The sequence below is a fragment of the Rhinopithecus roxellana genome, chromosome 4 (assembly GCF_007565055.1).
Source record: "Rhinopithecus roxellana isolate Shanxi Qingling chromosome 4, ASM756505v1, whole genome shotgun sequence".
Taxonomy (NCBI): Eukaryota; Metazoa; Chordata; class Mammalia; order Primates; family Cercopithecidae; genus Rhinopithecus; species Rhinopithecus roxellana.
In genome coordinates, this window is record NC_044552.1 from 50,506,999 (window position 1) to 50,527,638 (window position 20,640).

Sequence of the window (20,640 nt, forward strand, 5' to 3'; positions counted from 1 at the left end):
ATCCCTGCTTCCAACAATTAAACACCCATCGAGTTAATTTTCTTTCCTCTCACACAGGTTGATTGAGCTCTTGACTTTCTTTCTTTCTTTTTTATTTTTGAGCAGCCGGTCAAGTCAAGAAACCCAACCCCTCTCCACCAACCGGAGCCCCGCCCCCTGCCCCCGCTGGCCCGGAGAGTTGAAGGCCAAAGAGGAGGGCGCTCGCTGCTGTGCTCCCGGCCAAAGCGCAGGCTCGGCCTGCCTTATCCAGTGGGACGGCAAAGGGTCACTCTAAAAATTGCTGCAGCCGGGTCTTGTCAGGTGGCTGCTGGTGGCTCCCCACTGGATTTTCCTTCTCCCTCTCTCTGTCTCCACAGATCCCTTCCCAAGAGGAGTCTCCTGCTAAAACTTCATCATCTCCAGTTGACCTGCCACTTCACCCAAGGAGGGTAAGGAGCTGGGACCAGAGTCTCCAATTCCTGCCTTCTAGATCCTGGGGTGTGTGTGGATGTGTGGGTGGGAGACGGTGGGCTGAGTGTTTGTGGTTGTAGAGCTATTTTACTGAAGGGAGTCTACAGCTGGGTCAGGTGGTTCATGTCCCTAATCTGAAGTTGGGAGAAAGAAAACATTTTTTTGAAATCTGAGAAATGTAGTGTGTTAGGAGAATGTCACAGTAACAGAAATGCATGACAGTGATGCACTATAAACGTAAAACCACCTGTAATTTCTAACAAAAATTCTAAATCTCTAAAGCTTAAGATATATTTTTCTTTCACTACTTTATGGAGAAGGAGAAGGAGGGAAAATTCTTAGGCTTTGTTCACAAAGTTTAGAATTCTATCTTTATTTTTATCAAGAATCATTTTAACATTCGGTACTGATCAGTTTGGATAAAATGTTACCAGTTTTAACTAAATCTGTAGCACAAATATCAGACAACTCTGAATTCCCAGAAATATAACCTATTGACAAAATGGAAATATCCTTTCTGGAAAAAAGAAAAAAAAACCAAATTTGTTGTTTGGCTAAAAAATAGGTATTTGTCTTAAATGTGCACATGTCATTATGCTGACATATATTTTATATTTAAAATCATGTTGGAAGTGTAATGGTAAAGTGGAAACCACCCCCCGCCCCCATCACCCCGAGGCTGGACTTAAAATGGCAAGCGACAGAAGCCAGGAGGGTTTCTATTCTTGGAGGTAGGGCTGATGAGCCCCGACAGATGCAGCGATAGGAATGTGGCCAGGACAGGGAGCAGGAGCAGCTGATTCGCCCCTTTGGCAAAAAGACATTCTGGGATCCCAGTTCATACTGGCATGAGAGTGACAGTGACACTTTAGCACACATGGCTTTTCAGCTTGCCCTGTTGTGGACTCTCTCCCAGGAAGCATGGGTGCAGGGCAGTGGGAAGGAAAATGTTCTCAAATATGAAGTAACAACTCTTTTCTGTAACCAGTTCTGGGGGCCTTCTTCTGGAATCAGTTGGGGCCAGGAAGAATTTAAGTGCCATGCTTTCACAAGGACTTGCCCACTTACAGACAAGGGTCCAATTATGTGCCATCGTTTGGCAGCGTTATTCTCAGTCCAGTCATTTTGGATCTATTTCGGGTTACGGATCTCATGAAAACGCAGAGCCCACTGTGTGGAAAGTACACATAAACACATGCACACAGTATGTTTCAGACTATCCCATAGGACTCATGGACTCACCTGATACCCAACCTAGATCAGGAATGCCAGGTACAAGTCAGATCATCCAGCTACATTCAAATTTCAGGTAAGCTACAAATCAACTTTTAGTATAAGTATGTCCCCAACACTGCCTGGGATGTACCTATACTAAAATATGGTTCATAGTTTATCTGAAATTCACATGTAACTTGACATCTTGTATTTTTATTTGCTAAATCTAGCTGTTCAGACCCAGACATATAGATCCCATGTAAAGAAATCTTGTCTCAGTCAGTTCATCCCTATCTGATAATGAGTAGATTCTAGAGATATGGAAGGCCATATTAAAGGGACATTTGATGTAGGAACAGATTTTGACAATTCTGACAGCAAAAGTCAGCTGTGTATTCATAACTCTCCTGCAAAATTATAGAAGCAAAAGTAATGCATCTCTTTGTTTGACAGATGATTAAACTGAAATCCTGATAGGTTGGACGTTCTGAAATGGGTCTATCAAGCAGTTAGAGCAGAATGAACACCAAAACCCAATTTTCAGTTCTGTGATGATTAAAAACTCAATTTCTAACCTCCTCTCCCTCCAATGCACAAAATACTAGGAAATAAAAAGAGCCACTTTACTAAAGTTTTCAACAAAACCCAAACAAAAACTTTTGTACTGTGTCCTTGTGTCCTATATCCAGCCTTAGAGAACAGAATTGTAGTTAACTTTGTGCATAGAGTCTGTATTCTTTATAGATAAAGTTAGGCACAGTCTCTAGCTAAGTGGAACCATATGAAATTGAAAGTATTTGCTTTTAAACAAAAAATGATAATTTCATATTCAATCTAATACTTCTAAAGGAAGTGCTTGATTGTCTGATAAACAAAGCCATGCAAGCCCTCCTTGTCCCTATTTATTTGGCTTATCTAATCTAGTGGATTTTCACATTCTTACTACCCTTGATAAGATAAAGAAATCCACAGGATCGATGTGTCCCCAAACAAATTTATTTTACATTCAAAAAGGTAACTCTTTTATTCCAGTATTTGGAACCAGAACGAACCATTTCATGTTCTCCATATCAAAATTTTAATTTTATAAACACCAACTATGCCTTGCACTATCTCTATCCTCCCGTGTTAGAAAAAGCTAACTTTTAACCTACTACAGTTTTTATCCTACCCTGGATTTAAAGAAGACAATATAGGGGGCCAGGGTTTCCATGGGTTTGAATTTTTGCCCCAGCACACACTGTACACTTACTTATGTGATCTTGGACAATTTTTTTTTACTCTTTCTGATTCTTAATTTCTTCATTTTTAAAATGAACATAATATAAGCTAACTTTTAGGATATCTGTAATATTTAAATTTAAAAACTAAAATTATGTAAAGTACTTAACCCAGGGCCCAGCACATAGTACACTCTCAATTAATAAATGCTAGCTATATAACTGTCTTTTTAGGTGAAAATGGAGCTATCCATTTACATTAAATACATAACACAGATTCCTGCTTGGTGATGTATATTTAAGAATTAATATACTTAAATTTGGCAAATAGAAAAGATGATGAAAAATGTGATGATTTACATAATTCTACCCAACTGCTTATCAGGTGTTGAATACATGGCACTAGAAATGGCCCAAGAGCCAGGATCTGCAGTGGGCATGGGGAGGGGAGTGTGGAATTGCCTCTCTGTTACCCTTCTGCCCAGTTTCTAATAAGCAGCTCTTTCAGGGTAGTCAAGAGGCTGTTCTACGTGATAGCAGATAGAGCAGAGGGAGAGAGACTGTGGAGTTCATAGCCAGGGAAGGTGAATTCTCTTCCTCCACAGAATGAAAGGATAGCTCAAATAGCATAGGGATCCTTCTACAACCCTCTGCATCCTGTGCAAAGTCTTTTCTTTGACCCAAAAAGGGAAGGGACTGGCAGTGCCTCCAAATAGCTGTTCATCCCATTACACAACCTCAGCTGCTGTGGCTAAACCTGCTCCTCCTTCCAGAATTCCTACTATGGTAGGAACAGTGTGAAAAGTGCAAGCCACCAACAGTCCTGGCGGAAGCTTGTAAAGTTCTTGCTCCCTTTGATCCCAAAAGGCAACATGTTAGAGCCCCCCTTAGGTAGCCAGGGAGAACCAAGCCTGATATGATTTAGGAAAAATGGAGAAATGGCCTTCACACTCTCCCAGCCATGGGCAGTTTAGCAAAGATGCATGCATTGCCATGCAGACCATAATCCGAGTCAAAGCCCTCCCTAGGGTATAGTAATCATATCCTGGCTGATGGCCCTGGCTACCAATCTTGGGCCCTGGCTACCAAGCTTGGGACGCCCTGAGCAGCTGACAGTAAGACATTCACTCTGTTAAAAAGAAAAGAAAGAGAGAGAGCTTAAAAATAAAAAAATAAATAAAAAAAGAATAAGTAAAACCCTCATCCAACTTTGCAAATTTAAAATATTAATTGAATCAAAAAGAATGGAAAGTTTCAAAATGTATTGCTCAGCATGTAAGTTATACTCTATATATGAACACATACATGTAACTCATTTTGGTAACACCTCTTCCTCACAGCCACATTTTGACTGTCATTGTGACCATCATTGATGATAACCTAGGAGTACATGGTGAACATTTGTAACATTGTAGAAAAAAACAGTGAGAGTTCCTGTAAGAACTGCTCTGACTACATGTTCACATGTGACCTGGTTACTGGTTAATATGTTTTTAAAAATACTCAATTTTTTTCCAGTCATCTATTAGCCCGTATCATCAGCCTCAAAGCCCAGCACTATGACCAAATTAGCAAATGGAAGTAAATTAAATTGTTCCACTTTCCTTTCCTGTGCATATATATTACTTTGCTGGCCTTTTATGACTTCTTTCCTTGAAGATTGCCCTTGCTCTTAACTTAAACATGATTGTGGAAAAATCCTGGTTCATCAAGTGGTATGCTGTGTGTTTAGGCGGGTGTGCGTTTGTTTGCACCCAGTGTGATATGCCTTGTGTCTGTATCCAGAAAGGCTCCAATGTGAGGGGCCTGGAGAGTTTGTTGAAGCCTTTCCTGTATGCCCCATGAGAACTTAGCCTCTGATTTCTGATCCCCCATAAAGAGGGAGCTAGTCTTTTCTGTAACAGGGCCTGCAGCACAAGATGGGACTTATTAATTATTAGTTGACCACAGTTCTCCTCAAGTTGAGAAAAGCAGTGGATTTGGGAGATGCAGGAGCAGGGCCACAGGCAGAGCATTTGTTAGGACATAGGAACAAATGAACAACTCTGCAGCCCTGAAGTCAACATCAGAGTTTTGCTCAACTTCAAAGGAATGATCCTGATCCTCTGGTTCCTCTGAAGGATCTGCAGCAGTGTCCTTATTGGAGGAGCATGGCACAGAGTGAGAACACTTGGGTGGGTGGGTGGACAACCTTACCTATGAGTTACAGACCCGGCAATGAGATATCATGGTAGCTCTAAAGAAAGACTGAATTTATGAGTATAGATAGGAAAATCTGGCCACAAAAAAGTTGCTTGCAGGCTTTGATTTCAACGGTTTCTTTTCTTGAGACAAAGTCTCGCTTTGTTGCCCAGGCTAGAGTGCAGTGGTGCAATATTGGCTCACTACAACCTCTATTGTCTCCCAGGTTCAAGTGATTCTCCTGCCTCAGCCTCCCGAGTAGCTGGGATTACAGGCGTGCATCACCACGTCCTAGCTAATTTTTGTATTTTTGGTAGAGACGGGGTTTCACCATGTTGGTCAGGCTGGTCTTGAACTCCTGGCCTCAGATGATTCACCCACCTCGGCCTCCCAAAGTGCTGGGATTATAGGAGTGAGCCATGGCACCCAGCCTGACTTCAAGTTTCTTAAATGGTCTACTGCCTGTTCCTCTCCTTCTCCCCACTTTGGAGAAAGCTAAGTAAGCCAATTACCTCTAAAAAGTAATTTCACAGGCTCTAAAAGGCTTCTTTTAATTAAAATATATATATAAATACATATGTGTGTGCATATGTGTATCTATCTATATGTTTTCAGTAACGTTATAGATTACCTGAACAACATTATCAATTGCCCTGATTATAATGTTCTATTTATAGAACATTATACCCAACAATTGCAGAATACAAATTCTTCTGAAATGTATGTGGTATATTCAGCAAGTCAGTACATATATATGAATATATGTATTCTACAAATTCTGATAGAAATTTATACGTGAATCATAGAAGGACACTTATTTATAAAACAAAAACCATGCATATCTGGGAAAAAGAGTAGATCTGCCCATTAACTGGTTAGCTTGGATTCATTTGTCAGACTAGTTAATGTATTACCCAGAGGGATCTTAGAGAAATAGGACGAGGGCAAGAGAATATAAAGAAAAAGAGGGGCATGGAAGTTCCCGTGAGTGGAACAGGCCAGGGCTCGGTCAACAGTGGGAACACCAGGAGTAGCATGAAGGTCAGGCAATGGAGGAAAGAGAAGCCATCAATAGGAAGTAAGAGAAAGAAAATGGAGACAGAGAGAGCTTTTACTGATTTCACCATTTCGTCTAGCCTCAAGTTGTTGTGCTCTCTCTTCCTGGAGATTTCTTAGTCCTTCCGGATTGCATATGAAGTTACCAGGTTCGAGCCTTCTTGGCATCCAACCTCCTGTATGTATTGACGAACATTACTTGCCCAACTATCTCCCTCATGACCTCAGCCATCTCTGAATGTATGTGACAGGCTGAGTCACGCCTCCCTGCTTCAACTTGAAACATTTCTTCTACTTCTAATAACCTTCTCCCTCCTATACATGCTGCTCTTTAAAACCCTTCAGTTACCAAGACCCAACAAGATTTATGTTATCTGCAAAACCTCCCATTCTAACACCACCCCACCACAATCGTCCTTTTTATTTGAATCCTTAAATCCAGATACACAATCTGTTCCATGTACTCTGTTGTTTTGCTCACCTAACCTATAACTAAATGCCCCAAGTTTTCTGAACTTTTGGGGTTAGCCCTACCTATCAAAATAAAAAACTATTTCTCAGGCTGTGTATTTGCATGTATTCCCTTTCTCTCCCTGGCGTTTTTAAAAATCTCGTAGAAATATTTACATGTTCCAGAACTCTTCCCTTGGTTGCTGTTTGCCACTTCTTTTCTGAGTCACTATGTGACTGTCCCATATTGCCTCCTGCTCCTCATGATTGCTTGTCCATGATGTGGTGGCTTTCTCTGATTCACTTCACTCTAAAGCTTAAACAGGCTCCTTTCTTTATTCCCAAAGACAACTAACAAAGGCTATTGCTTGTCATGAAAATGGTTCAAATTTTTTTGAACATTCACTTTTTGTCAGATACTCTGCAAAATGCTGTTACAGACATTTCCTCATTAGGCTTTCATTGACAACCCTAGAGGCAGGCACTGTTATTATCTTCTCTTAAGAAATAAGTCAATGGAGACTGTAAGAGGCTACGTAATCTATCAGGCTAGGTAATCTATCAAAAGTCACATGGAAGATAAGTAGTAAAATTGGTATTTATGTTATATTTTCATTGTCATTCTATTTGAAATATTATCAAAATTTCTCCTGTGATTTCTTTTTTGACTCACAGATAATGTAAAAGGAAATTGTTTAATTTTCAAATATTGAAAATTAAATGGTTTCCCTAGACAGCTTATTGTTATTAAATTCTCATTTAATTCCATTTGGATCAGAAAGTATGCTAAAATATTAAGATCTCTCTGTAAATATTATGTGTATATCAAACAAATTGAAATAGCCAAACAGCTACTGCCCTGAGCTTCTCTGAGTCCCTCTCACCCTTCCATCCTCTCCTGGGTCTCTTATCTAGTGACTGAAGAATTACACAGTGTACCCTAGGGAGTCACTGGGACCCAGGTCCAGCACTGTGGCCTGAATCCATTTTAGTTAGTAGATGTCCTGTTTTATCAGTAATTAATATTTTAAATATCACCCTCACATGCTACTTATGAAACAACATCTTAATGATGGATAACAGAATATTTAGCATTTCAGTTTGAGGCACTCAGATTACACCTCAGACTCAGGATTTCCTCTAAAACAATGAGCATTTACAAGCCCTGTATCTATATGAATTTAAAAAAATGGGCCACAGGAGTTCTTCCAGGAACACAGACAGGACTTTCCCCCCAAAATTTACTCTGCTGTGCTTACCTAACTCCTTATTAATATTTTGCATTTGCCATGTCTTGTCTCGCTAATATAAATTACATCTGCTACGGCTCCATCATTCCCAGCGCTGTGCTGCCCACACCAAGATGGATATCTGATAACCGCTTGCTGACAAATATTCAAAAGTTTCTTCCAGAAAATCCAACAAGGAAACACTCAACACATAAATTAATACATTTGAGCATTAAAATGATAGTGGGTTCATAATCTATTTTCACAAGGTAAGGACACATTTTGCATTGTTTGCAAAAAAAGAATGAAGGATATATGTGCTATAGTCTTGTAAAAAATATAAATGTGAATACGATAACTGGAGCTTAAAGAAGAAAACAAAAGCCCTGGAAAAGAAATAGACCATCTCTATTTTCTGCCTACCTGCTACTCTTCTTCTACATGAGTAGGAACAGGAGCAAATACAATAGAAGGGCTACAAAATTACTTTAACACATACACCACCCATCAAATTGATAACCCTTCAAGGAGAGCCAAAGCTGAGTTTTACCCCTGAGGATGAAATTACAGTTGGATTTAAAACATACACCACCCCTCCCCCACCCCCGCATACACACACACACAACAAAAACAAAAAATTGTAAACCACCTAAATACATAAATGCTTATCAACAGGATAATAGTTGAACAATGTATGATATACCCTTACTATGTGTTACTATGCACCGATTTTAAGGAATGAGGTGGATTTATACATATACTGCTATGGAAAGATGTACATGAGTTACTGCTAGTGAAAAGAGAAAATTGTTGAATAATTAGCATAAACCTGTTTTGATATAAGTTTTCTGTAGTGTTATGTTGGAGCTGGTTTACACTGGCTCACAAGAGCTGATTGTTGAATTTTCAAAAATTTAGCAAGCTGATTGTTAAGCAGTTGATAGCTTGAAATCAGCCATGATGAGTGTATTTGCACCAAAGAAATCATCAGATTAGACTAGGCAAGGTGGCTTATGCCTATAATCCTAGCACTTTGGGAGGCCAAGACAGGTGGATTGCTTGAGCCCAGGAGTTTGAGACCAGCCTGGGCAACATGGTGAAACCCATTCTCTTAAAAAAAAAAAAATACCAAAAACATAGGCAGGCATGGTGGCATGCACCTGTAGCCCTAGCTATTCAGGAGGCTGAGGTGGGAGGATTGCTTGAGTCCTGAAAGTCAAGGCTGCAGTGAGCCAAAAATCACACCATTGCACTCTAGCCTGGGTGATAGAATGAGACCCTATCTCAAAAAACAAAAGGTTAAAAATACTTGTTTTCCCAGTCTGTTGCTTGCCTTTTAAAGAGTCAGCTTTGTTTCATGTTTTTATTTTTCTATATTCTGATATTTCAGTCTTTCCTTTTATGGCTTCTGGATTTTGTGTCAGCTGAGAAGGGCCTTCCCTACCCTAAGATATAAAAACAAAAACAAAAACAAGATCCCTAGCTTGTTCCGGTTGATATAAGTTTGTGTGTGTGTATATGTTACTTAGATATTTAATTCATCTGGAAGTTATTTTAGTGAATATATAGAGTAGGAAATCAGTTGACCTAATGCTATCATTACAAGTTCTTGCCCATTGATTTTTAAGCGCCACATTTATCCTATATATATTATCCTAATATATATACTCACACACATACACTATATAAATATATAAATAAGCACACACATATATACTGTGTATATCTATACACACATGTACGGGTTTCTACCCTTTATTTTGTTCTGGTGAATTTAGAGGTTTCTACCTCTTATCTTATTCCACTGAATTTCTTTTTATTCCTGATCCAAAATTTTTATTTCCTCTAATTTTTTACATCTGGTAAGAATTCCTTTATTTTTAAAGAATATTCCTAGATGTTCTTTTATACTCACTCCCTCAGTTAAACTCTGAAACCATTTTATTGATTTCCAAAAAGAAAAAAAAACTTATAGAGGTAGCAATTAAAATTTCACTGAATTGACATCCATCTCTTCATATAGGACTGTAGAGTCCCTCTCTGTTAAATCCTCTGGCAAAATCTGATAGTACTTATCATACGTGTCTCACTAAATTCGAGTCAAGTATGTATATCTCTTAAAATATAACAGGTTTCATTGCTACTGCAAATGAAATAATCTTTCCATAATATTTTATATATTTCATATGGATTCCTGAATTTTAGTATTTTACTGAGGAAAATCTTCAGAGTGTTTGTAATTCACTTTTTCATGAGAGTAAACTAAACCCTTTAAATTATAATTAACTACTATTCTACTGTATAGCTCAATCAGAAAAGGTTGGCTGGGTACAGTGGCTCACATCTGTAATCTTAACACTTTGGGAGGTGGAGGCGGGCAGATCACTTGAGGCCAGGAGTTTGAGACCAGCCTGGCCAACATGGTGAAAACCCATCTCTACTAAAAATACAAAAATTACCTGGGCATGGTGGTACACACCTGTAGTCCCAGCTACTTGGGAGGCTGAGGAAGGAGAATCGCTTGAACCCGAGAGGCAGACGTTGCAGTGAGCCGCGATCATGCCACTGCACTCCAGCCTGGGCAACAGAGAGAGGTTCTGTCTCAAAAAAAGAAAAACAAAGAAAAAGAAAAAGAAAGAAAACGTGGTCACTTTTATGTATAATTACTTGGCAATACAGTTATGGAGAGATTTCATTTGATAACATAAATCTTCCTAGAATTGCCTTCAATGTTTCATGCTGAAGTAACCTATCTGTAAAACATGCATCTAGTTTAATATGTCTTTAAATCTATTTTTTAAAATTAATCTATTTTATGCCATGAAAACTATTATCTTATGAAAAACTTTCTCAGTGTAGTATTTCAAAGTCCAAAGCACAATTAAAATAAAACTATGTCTTTTTTTCTTTTTTTAGCAAGCTCTTGCCTGTGACAGTGTATTTGCCAACATGGCACCCAAAAAGAAGACTGTCAAAAAGAACAAAGGCGATATCAATGAGATGACTATAATCGTAGAAGATAGCCCCCTAAACAAACTGAATGCTTTGAATGGGCTCCTAGAGGGAGGCAATGGCCTTAGCTGCATTTCTTCTGAACTAACAGATGCTTCTTATGGCCCCAACCTCTTGGAAGGTTTAAGTAAAATGCGGCAGGAAAACTTCCTATGTGACTTAGTCATTGGTACCAAAACCAAATCCTTTGATGTTCATAAGTCAGTGATGGCTTCATGCAGTGAGTACTTTTACAACATCCTGAAAAAAGACCCGTCAGCTCAGAGGGTGGATCTCAATGATATCTCACCACTAGGCCTGGCCACTGTCATTGCTTATGCCTACACTGGAAAGCTCACTCTCTCCTTATATACAATAGGAAGCATTATTTCTGCCGCTGTTTATCTTCAGATCCATACTCTTGTAAAGATGTGCAGTGATTTTCTGATACGGGAGATGAGTGTTGAGAATTGCATGTATGTTGTTAATATTGCTGAAACATACTCCCTAAAAAATGCAAAAGCAGCAGCCCAGAAATTTATTCGGGATAACTTCCTTGAATTTGCAGAATCGGATCAGTTTATGAAACTTACATTTGAACAAATTAATGAACTTCTTATAGATGATGACTTACAGTTGCCTTCTGAGATAGTAGCATTCCAGATTGCAATGAAATGGTTAGAATTTGACCAAAAGAGAGTAAAATACGCTGCAGATCTTTTGAGCAATATTCGCTTTGGTACCATCTCTGCACAAGACCTGGTCAATTATGTTCAATCCGTCCCAAGAATGATGCAAGATGCTGATTGTCACAAACTTCTCGTAGATGCTATGAACTACCACTTGCTTCCATATCATCAAAACACATTACAATCTAGGCGAACAAGAATCCGAGGCGGCTGCCGAGTCCTCGTCACCGTTGGGGGACGCCCAGGCCTTACTGAGAAGTCCCTTAGCAGAGACATTTTGTATAGAGACCCTGAAAATGGGTGGAGCAAGCTTACAGAAATGCCAGCCAAAAGTTTTAATCAGTGTGTGGCTGTGATGGATGGATTTCTTTATGTAGCCGGTGGTGAAGACCAGAATGATGCAAGAAATCAAGCCAAGCATGCAGTCAGCAATTTCTGCAGGTACTTGATCTTTTATCAGGAACTGAAATGGTTCAATATTATAGGGAAATAGCCCTAACATAGAAGTAAATTAATCTTGCTTATTAGCTTAGTCCATTGGCTTAGTAAATCAACAGTAATAGTAATGCCACCTTACGTATGTATGTTCAGTACTTTATATTACATAAAGTGTGTTCATATATATTTTGCACTATAGATTCCTGAAGCAAGCCTGTGAGGTGGGCGGGGAAGATATAATTATTCTGATTTTACATATGAGAAACCTGATACCCAGAGAAGTTATAACACCAGTAAGCGGCAATTCACATTTACTCATTTCTAGTTGGGTACTCTTCACAATACACTGACTTTTGATAGAAATTAGGTACAAATTTAGTTTTTAACACTAAGTAGTAAGACAGAATAGAATAAAACAAAATTTATTTTAAGTGACTACTACTGACAACTGTCAAATTCATAATTGGCAAATAGAATGAGATCACTAAAACTGTGGCAGCTAATTCTTTTGAAATACTTATTTGAAAACCGAATAACAGAAAATGTGTCAATATTGTTGACACATATAGAAAAGAGTAAAAGAGTAAAACACATCCTTCAGAAAAATGGAATTCAAATGCCATATTATTTTATATATTTATGATTAAAAATTAAACTTCCATTTATATGAAATGTTCAGAAAATCATGCTTATATCATGGTAGTAGTATGAAGTCAAACATAACTAATGAGTAAGATCTGAAAATTTGTGTAGCACTTCATGAAAAATATTCTTTATTATTCCATATGTGTGTATGCATTGAAAAGAACACAATTAACTGATTTTCAGTGTTTAATTTGTAACTATAGTTAAGTTCAATTTGGGAGTTACATGGGACAAAGACGAACATCAGACTGAAGGAGTGAGTTCTGTATTTACAATATTTCTGAACTAGGTCAACAGGAAAGCATCAGTTCACTATGCTTATTTTGCTCCTGCTGAAAAGACACCTATTAGTACTCAAGTTGCTTTTTGAGGTATTGATTTCAGTGCTTATACATGGATAGTTCCAAGCACTGAAAAAATATACATATATTTATCCCTAAACTAAAAAGTCTTCTCTACTAATAAGTGCCGGAAAATAGAAAAGTATCCAAAGTTAAGCCTTTGATGATGCTTTTAGACATGAGTTCCATTGCTCTCAGTCTAACAGACAGGAGAAGACTTTGCTGAGTGGCTTGGGCTTTACTGTGGCAATGGCCAAGAGAGGTGTAGAAATAAGGGGTTTGCGAGAAATGGAGAAATCCAGTCAGTCAATTCGTATCTTAAACAGTGAGAGGGAGCTGGGAATGGCTGGCCTCTGAAGATATGCAGAATTGACTTTAATATAGCGGTGCCCTCCTCTGATCGCCACAAATGCCCAGTCTCCCCCGTGTGCACATCTCATAAATCCCGCTGTATGATAGATATTTGAATATGGAGGAAACGGGGGCTGAAAGCTCAGTCTCTGTGGGCTCTTCTCCAAGCGGCCCCATAAAGGGAGTGCTTATAAACGGAGGAAAGGCGGGGGCGAGGGGTAGTCAATGCCTGCTTTGTCTTTAACAAATGTCACACATTTTTACTGGCTGAGAGGGAAACGCCAGCCTCCAGGTGAGGAGCTGGACCAGGTCCTCGCCTCCTTGCAGGGGCAGTGTCAGGCTTCCCACTATGGTTTGCAGAGTAACATGGGGTCCCCAGCTGCCGCCGACAAAGCTGTTACACCTTCACTGTCATTTCCAGATACGATCCCCGCTTCAACACCTGGATACACCTGGCCAGCATGAACCAGAAGCGTACGCACTTCAGCCTGAGCGTGTTCAACGGGCTCCTGTACGCCGCGGGCGGCCGCAACGCAGAAGGAAGCCTGGCCTCTCTGGAGTGCTACGTGCCCTCCACCAATCAGTGGCAGCCGAAGACGCCACTGGAGGTGGCGCGCTGCTGCCACGCCAGCGCGGTCGCCGACGGCCGCGTGCTGGTGACCGGAGGCTACATCGCCAACGCATACTCGCGCTCTGTGTGCGCCTACGACCCGGCCAGCGACTCGTGGCAGGAGCTGCCGAGCCTGAGCACACCCAGGGGCTGGCACTGCGCGGTCACGCTGAGCGACAGAGTGTACGTGATGGGCGGCAGCCAGCTGGGGCCGCGCGGGGAGCGCGTGGACGTGCTCACCGTGGAGTGCTACAGCCCCGCGACCGGTCAGTGGAGCTACGCGGCGCCGCTGCAGGTGGGAGTGAGCACCGCGGGCGTCTCGGCGCTGCACGGCCGTGCCTACCTAGTGGGGGGCTGGAACGAGGGCGAGAAGAAGTACAAGAAATGCATCCAGTGCTTCAGCCCCGAGCTCAACGAGTGGACGGAGGACGACGAGCTACCCGAGGCCACCGTCGGCGTGTCCTGCTGCACCCTCTCGATGCCCAACAACGTGACTCGGGAATCCCGGGCCAGTTCGGTATCTTCTGTGCCAGTCAGTATCTAAGCCCAGGTAGACGAAGGGACGCAGAAAGAACACGTTATTTATTCATAGAGCCACGTGGTTAACCTCTGAGTTCGCGAAAAGGAAAATATTTAACATTTACTACACTGATTGTATTGTAAAATATGTCGAGGCACATGTCCTGATGGCTTTAAGTTCCTGGTATGGCATAATCTACCTCTGTCTTTTTTTTTTTTTTTTTTTTTTTTTTTTTTTTTTTTTTTTTAGATCAAAATACAGGGCCACGGCCAACAAAAGAAACAATTTATTTCAGCGGCCACTGGGTGGCAGACAGAATTCGTTATAGGCACTGTTCCAAGGCAGCATGTTTCCTAAATGTATAGCGGTTACACCCACATTTGAGATTTTTTTCCTCTACACTTTAGTACACTTGACGTTTATGTAAGTGATTTCATGTTCAAAAGCTTATTTTCCTCTCTCTCTTTTTTCTTTAGGAAGTTGAAGATATTCATATAGATTTTATTTAAAAATGGAAATTGTCAATCTCCGTAAAGACTTAAGATCTAATTCTCTATTTCAACGGAATTTTTCCCCCATATGTGATTGAGTAAAGGATTTTGAAAGATATCCCATGACAACGTAATAAAGCTTAAAACAAGATCTGACCGAAAAGGAATAGGGATTCCACCCAGGGACCCTAAAGGTGATAACCTTTGCGTTAGCGGACATTTCTCTTTTTCCATGCCTCAGGCCCCAGTTTATTTTCTACCATAAAATCCTGCTCTCAATCAAGGAATTGATTTGAGTCATTTAATTTATAGTGTACATTTAAGTCATGTGGTTGTTTCAACTAGAAGGATTTGCATTTTATCCTTTGTCCTCTGTTAAAGAAGAATTTCACATACCCTGGGAGCCTTACCCTCACCGGAAAAGGTACACCAACCTGGTTAAAGACAACCTTGGCCCTAATGTACACCTGCAAAGATCACCAAATAAAACTATGTCGCTAAGGACCATTAGCTTGAAGCTTAGAGAACCTGAAGTTTATACAACTAATAACAATAATTTTATTTGCCCCAATCTTTTATAAGATAAGAATGAAAGAAACATTTGGAATTTGTAAATTTGGTAGTAACTGGATGAATGGGTTCTCCTGTTGATAAATGCCATTGTTTCCCATTTCATATGGATCCTCCTGATTTCTTAAGTAAAAATCAAACACTCATCTCACATATATAAAAATATATGCTCATTCTGCCCTATTTTTATTAATCTCATCTGCTCCAAATTAGCTTTGGATTTATAATCAAAGTGTATCCACTTGATAGCATTTTTCTTATATGTTTGCCAAGTTTTGGGGAAAGGGAATGACTGTAGTAAATGATACATATTTTCCTTTTTTATAATTTATCACTTTATTCTTTGACAGTTTATTTGTTTTGGAGAGGAAGTGGCCTATCAGTTATGGGTTATGTGCAATTGGATTTTGAAAAATAAAACAAGCTATTTAGGAATTGAACATGAGTTATATGGAAATATAATTTGGTTTTCATTCATCTCATCCTCTCCACCTTGTGTAGATAGGTTGTTGCTGGAGTTATGATATTTATTTCTAAAATATGTTATCTGAACTGTGAAAAGTGGTTCATATAGTACACTTTGTGGAACAATTTTATATCATTGCCCCTTTTGAAAAGTTCAGTCTCTGGGTATTTAATGATAACACTCAGGTAATGGCTACAAACGCTGTAAATTAAGAACAAGACATTATTAATGTAAAAGCACTGGGCTGTTTCCTTATCCCACACAAAGAATCTTTTACCTTGGTATATGTGGATATGGTATATTGCCTTGGTGTATGTATATGTGTGTATACGCACACACTCATACAACTGAGAAGCCTATAGTATACGGTTAATTTTTAGAGAAAAGGTGTTTTATTGTGGACTACAGATCATAAGTGGGCGAATAGATATAATTCCTTGATGCACACTAATAGATGTGTTCCCATTGACATCTTAGAAGTATTGTATGAAAAGGAGGACCTAGGGCTTGAAATGAAATGAGAATCAATCAGTTGTAACATTACATGATGGAATAATGAGAAGAGATACTGAAACTAGAGGATTTTTCATCTATCAAAGCTTGATAAAATAGGTTGTGCAAAAACTTGGCAGTGGCTTTCTAGAGATGAAACTGGAGACATGTTAGAGCTGGAAAAATCATTTAAAATTACTATTTAACTTATTTTCTCCATTGTTTATCTGAAAACTCAGAAAATCCACATATGTGAGCTTACCAGATTCTTAGGTACATTGCTGTTCCCTCTTCTGCTTCAACAGTTAGGAAAATAAAGACCAATATGAATTTGGAATGTTAGAATTTCTGACATACCACATTGGCGAGGAGTATGGAATGTAAAGGTTGATGAAAGTTTCATATCCTGGAACATCTTGCATTGCCAATTGAAAGACATAAAAGTATGCAGAATCAAAATAATGTGTGTCCCCTTTCATGTATAAGCGAAACATATTCTTTAAACCAACTATTGAAGCAGTTGCTGCTAGAAACCTAGTTTCTCCAGATTTCCCAAGTGGAAAATATTTAGTATGTTTTTAAGCTTACATTCAATTACTCTCCAGAATCTTAGGACCCAACCATGTACTTCCTTTTATTTTTTATTAAAGAAAAGGACTTGTTATTTTTGTAACGTCTGAGTCCTGTGATCAAATAAAAGCATCAGTTCAATGTATCAGAGAAATTGCATGTTACCCAGCAGCTGAAATAATAAAATTCAAGCTCTCTTTTTCCGAATGGGCCAGAGACCTGATGAGCAAGTCTCCAGGAAGCCAAACTTTAACATAGTTTGTCCATTTTTAGTTAGGTTCTCGGTGCCAAGTTGTCATCCCTGATCCATTAGTTGCTTTCAGTGCACTGAATGAATTTTATTTTTACTTCCTATATTGTAAGAATGGTTTTGAATAGAAGGACAGTGATGGTACAGATTCCTATAATTTTAAAATATGATCAGATGGTAGTGAAGTATTATGAGTGAGGAGGTATAATTGATGCCATAAGAAAGTGAGTACTGAAAGGTTCTATGATTTAAGGTAGAGCAGCAGTTGTAGTAAGTGTATTTTACAAATACACATGTAAATAGAAGTTTACCTGGAAATATGTATGTTCTAAAAGGTCAACTTTTTAATTTTATTTTTTTGCTAGTTATCCTGGCCAAGTGTCTTCAGAACTCATCCAAGTTACTAGGCGAAAGAAACTAAAATCACCTCATTAGTTTTTTTCCGTTAGTTACAACCAAATGAATTTATGTAATCTCTGAATGAGCTAGATCCCTATTCCAGCCACTGATGAATAGGTTCTCCAGCACAAGGCAGCATTAAAAGGAATTACTTTTCAGTATTTCTTTTCATGCCAAAAAAACCTACAGCACAATTTTCCAAACAGTGCTCTATTGGTAATTATGAGAATTAAACACGCTAAAATATTAAAGATTTACCCTCCAGCACATTCGTTGGGTAAAGACCATTTAATTTGCCCTCTCAGGGAATTTGAAATAAATTATTTGTCTTGGATATTCTTTAAAAACTTTTTATTTATTCAGCGAATTTTGGCAAAAAAAAAATTTCATTTGCTTAAAACATTCTGGTACTATGTAAGGAACAATGAACTAAAATGTATGCAGTGTTATTTTGTAATCTCATCACTATCAATAAAGCTGCATTCAATAAGACCTTAGTCAATGACTAAATATGGGCAGTTTTGAAATATCCTTTCTCTGATGATTGGGGTGTTTGGTTTTTTCTCTACTTAGTTTTCATGATGATTCACCTAGACGAAACAACAACAAATGACAAGTAATTGAAAAAATGTTTCAACAGCTTGAAGACTAGTGAAAGAAAAAGGTATAAAACATCAATAGAGACTTGCTTTGTAACTCAGAGAAAAGCCCAACTCTGGTCTAGCTCAGCCCTGACTATTTAGAAGTCATAGGTTAAGTGTGGTTTATCTTCCCATTTCCACCCTGACCACAGCCAGCTTGTCACAGGTGCATCATCATTTGCAACAAAACGTTTTAGGAAATAAAATCTCATTGTTGTGTAGACAAGCCCTTACAGCCTTTCTCGTCTACCTTACCCCTCCAAATGAGCAAGTAAAATGTAACCAACATAAGATGCTCCACCTTTGATCTAATTTAGTACTTAAATAATAACATTCAGTTGAGGCTATCAAATCTAGGAAATTCTAAATGGCAGCAATGTTTTTCTTAAAATTCTCCAAGCCTGGTAATCATATAAATATACTAGACTAGCCTCAAACACAAAACAAATGGTGCCACATTCCAAATTTTGAGCATACCAGCCAGATGCCTCAGAGTTTCTTTGCATTTTCTTTAAACTCCCACATTACTCCAAGCTTCCCTACAGATTTGTACGGCCTCCCACAACAATCTTGGGGATGTCTCCACTCTCAGTTACAGTGGGAAACTAAGCAGGATCTTTTTTTGCTAGGCCAGGTATAGACAAGATCTATGCCCTCTCCAGGCTTCAGCACTGTGCTGAATTCTATCTATATCTCTTTGGCCAGAACAGCCATCCAGCCTACTTAGATGAAAGGGAGCTATGAAAAAGGTCTTCATGTCCAGGAGGAAAGGTAAAGTTTTCATATAGCATTGTCTCTGCCCAATGAATGGCTAGTCATCTTCATACCTGGTTATCAAAGGAGCAAGGAGCTTCCCAGTCAAAATGCTTCCCCTCAGCCACACTGCTCTGGCTCTGATCATACCATAACAATGCTCTCCTCTCCCTTTCCTGGGTCACAAGACATGTACTCAGCTCCCCTATTATACCTTGCCTTTTTCCTTCTGAAGAACAAGCCCAGACAACTCTTGCAGACTTTTCTCAATTCAGTGCCCTTACAGGTCAAGAGCATGTATTAAATGTATTCTGCCAGCCTTGAGTGTTTGCACAAATCCGATTCCCAACAGCCATCAAATAAACCCCTCCTTCCCTGGGTCTCCTTGTTCTTCTGTTTCTGGAATTGTCTTAATTCTTCTTGATCTAAACTCTTCTAAAAGAATGTTGAGTGAAAATTCTACATCTGTGACTTCATTCCTGCCACTCTAGCCATACTAGCAGGTTCCCAATACATGACAATTTGGGGAGAAGAGAACACATGCAGAGTCTAAAAGAGGACATACATGCATCTGTTCTTAATCCCCATTAACAGAAGAGGATTCCTGAAAGAAAAAGGGGGAAGGAAGCTAAATGGTGGTAATCTCTGAAGTTTTATTCTGCAATATTAATGAAACATTTCCATTTATTGTAGAGTTCCAGACTGAAAAATGATTTATATCATTACAATTCTGCATATGAGTAGCAAAGAAAATTCTGTATGCCAAAAGAATCCTTTGCTGTTTAACAAATGTTCATTAGACATAATTATTTCCCAGCCTCATGCCCCTGATCATATTCTGTCTTTCTCTGCCCTGCTCTGTGCTCCGTCCCCTAGGGACTACATCATCCAGACTCAAGCTCTTTGGCCGCACATTTTATTCATCTAACGGGAGGTATCAGAAGGAGGTCAGAGGGCAGAAGCAAGTGGTTGGGATTTTTTTCTGCCCTCTTCAGGCTTCAGCACTGTGCTTCTGGCCTAGGCTGTAACTCTCAACAGCTCCAGCCCAATGGCCTTTCCTCCTTCCTCCCTGGTTCAAATCTCACCGTGCCTACGTGCCATCATAGTTTACCACTTCTGGATATTTTCCTGTTGATTTATGTTCTGCCATCCCTTTTAGAATACAATCCTTAAATGTGAAAATTTTGTCTCATTCACAGATGTACCTCCAGTGTCTAGAGTCATGCCTGGTGTATAGTAGGAGATCAATTTTTTATGTGTGAAGTAAATAAGTGAATGACTGAATAAAACAGTAAAACCATCACGACCTACTGCTTGCTGATCTCTATTCCAATATTACTCATTTATTTAATCAACAAATACTTATTAAGCATCTACTGCATGCAAAACACTTTCCCTTATCCCAGGAATCACTAGAGGGAAGCACATTAAAGTACACAACCATGATAACTAGGACTTTTCCAAACTAGCTGCAAGCCAAAAATTAAATTGTTAAGACACATTACAGGTGAAAGGAGTTATGCAACCAACACTTCCCATTTCTTAAAAAAAAAAAAAAAAAAAAAAAAAAAAAACTCAAAAGATTGATATCTCTATAGCTATGTTCCCTTTAAAATTTTTTA

The 20,640-nt window shown here is 39.1% G+C and overlaps 1 protein-coding gene across 3 annotated transcripts; it reads left to right on the forward strand.

Annotated features, from left to right (window-relative positions):
• The first annotated feature begins 232 nt into the window (after nucleotides 1-232).
• On the forward strand, nucleotides 233-20,328 carry KLHL31 (kelch like family member 31). 3 transcript variants are annotated; one of them, XM_030929468.1, is made up of 4 exons: nucleotides 233-428; nucleotides 10,718-11,922; nucleotides 13,678-14,416; nucleotides 14,863-20,328. In XM_030929468.1, the coding sequence occupies exons 2-3, from the start codon at nucleotides 10,751-10,753 to the stop codon at nucleotides 14,408-14,410; spliced, it is 1,905 nt and encodes a 634-aa protein (XP_030785328.1). In that variant the 5' UTR covers nucleotides 233-428; nucleotides 10,718-10,750; the 3' UTR covers nucleotides 14,411-14,416; nucleotides 14,863-20,328. The 3 variants fall into 3 exon arrangements, with proteins under 3 accessions (XP_030785328.1, XP_030785329.1, XP_010362253.1); XM_030929469.1 differs by having other exon boundaries at nucleotides 19,895-20,328; XM_010363951.2 differs by having other exon boundaries at nucleotides 13,678-20,328.
• The last annotated feature ends 312 nt before the right edge of the window (nucleotides 20,329-20,640 follow it).

Excerpts from the sequence above, each read along its gene's own strand:
- KLHL31 (XM_010363951.2), top strand. The coding sequence starts at position 10,751 with ATGGCACCCAAAAAGAAGACTGTCAAAAAGAACAAAGGCGATATCAAT. Across the intron at positions 11,923-13,677 it reads GCAGTCAGCAATTTCTGCAG|ATACGATCCCCGCTTCAACA; the intron begins GTACTTGATCTT and ends TGTCATTTCCAG.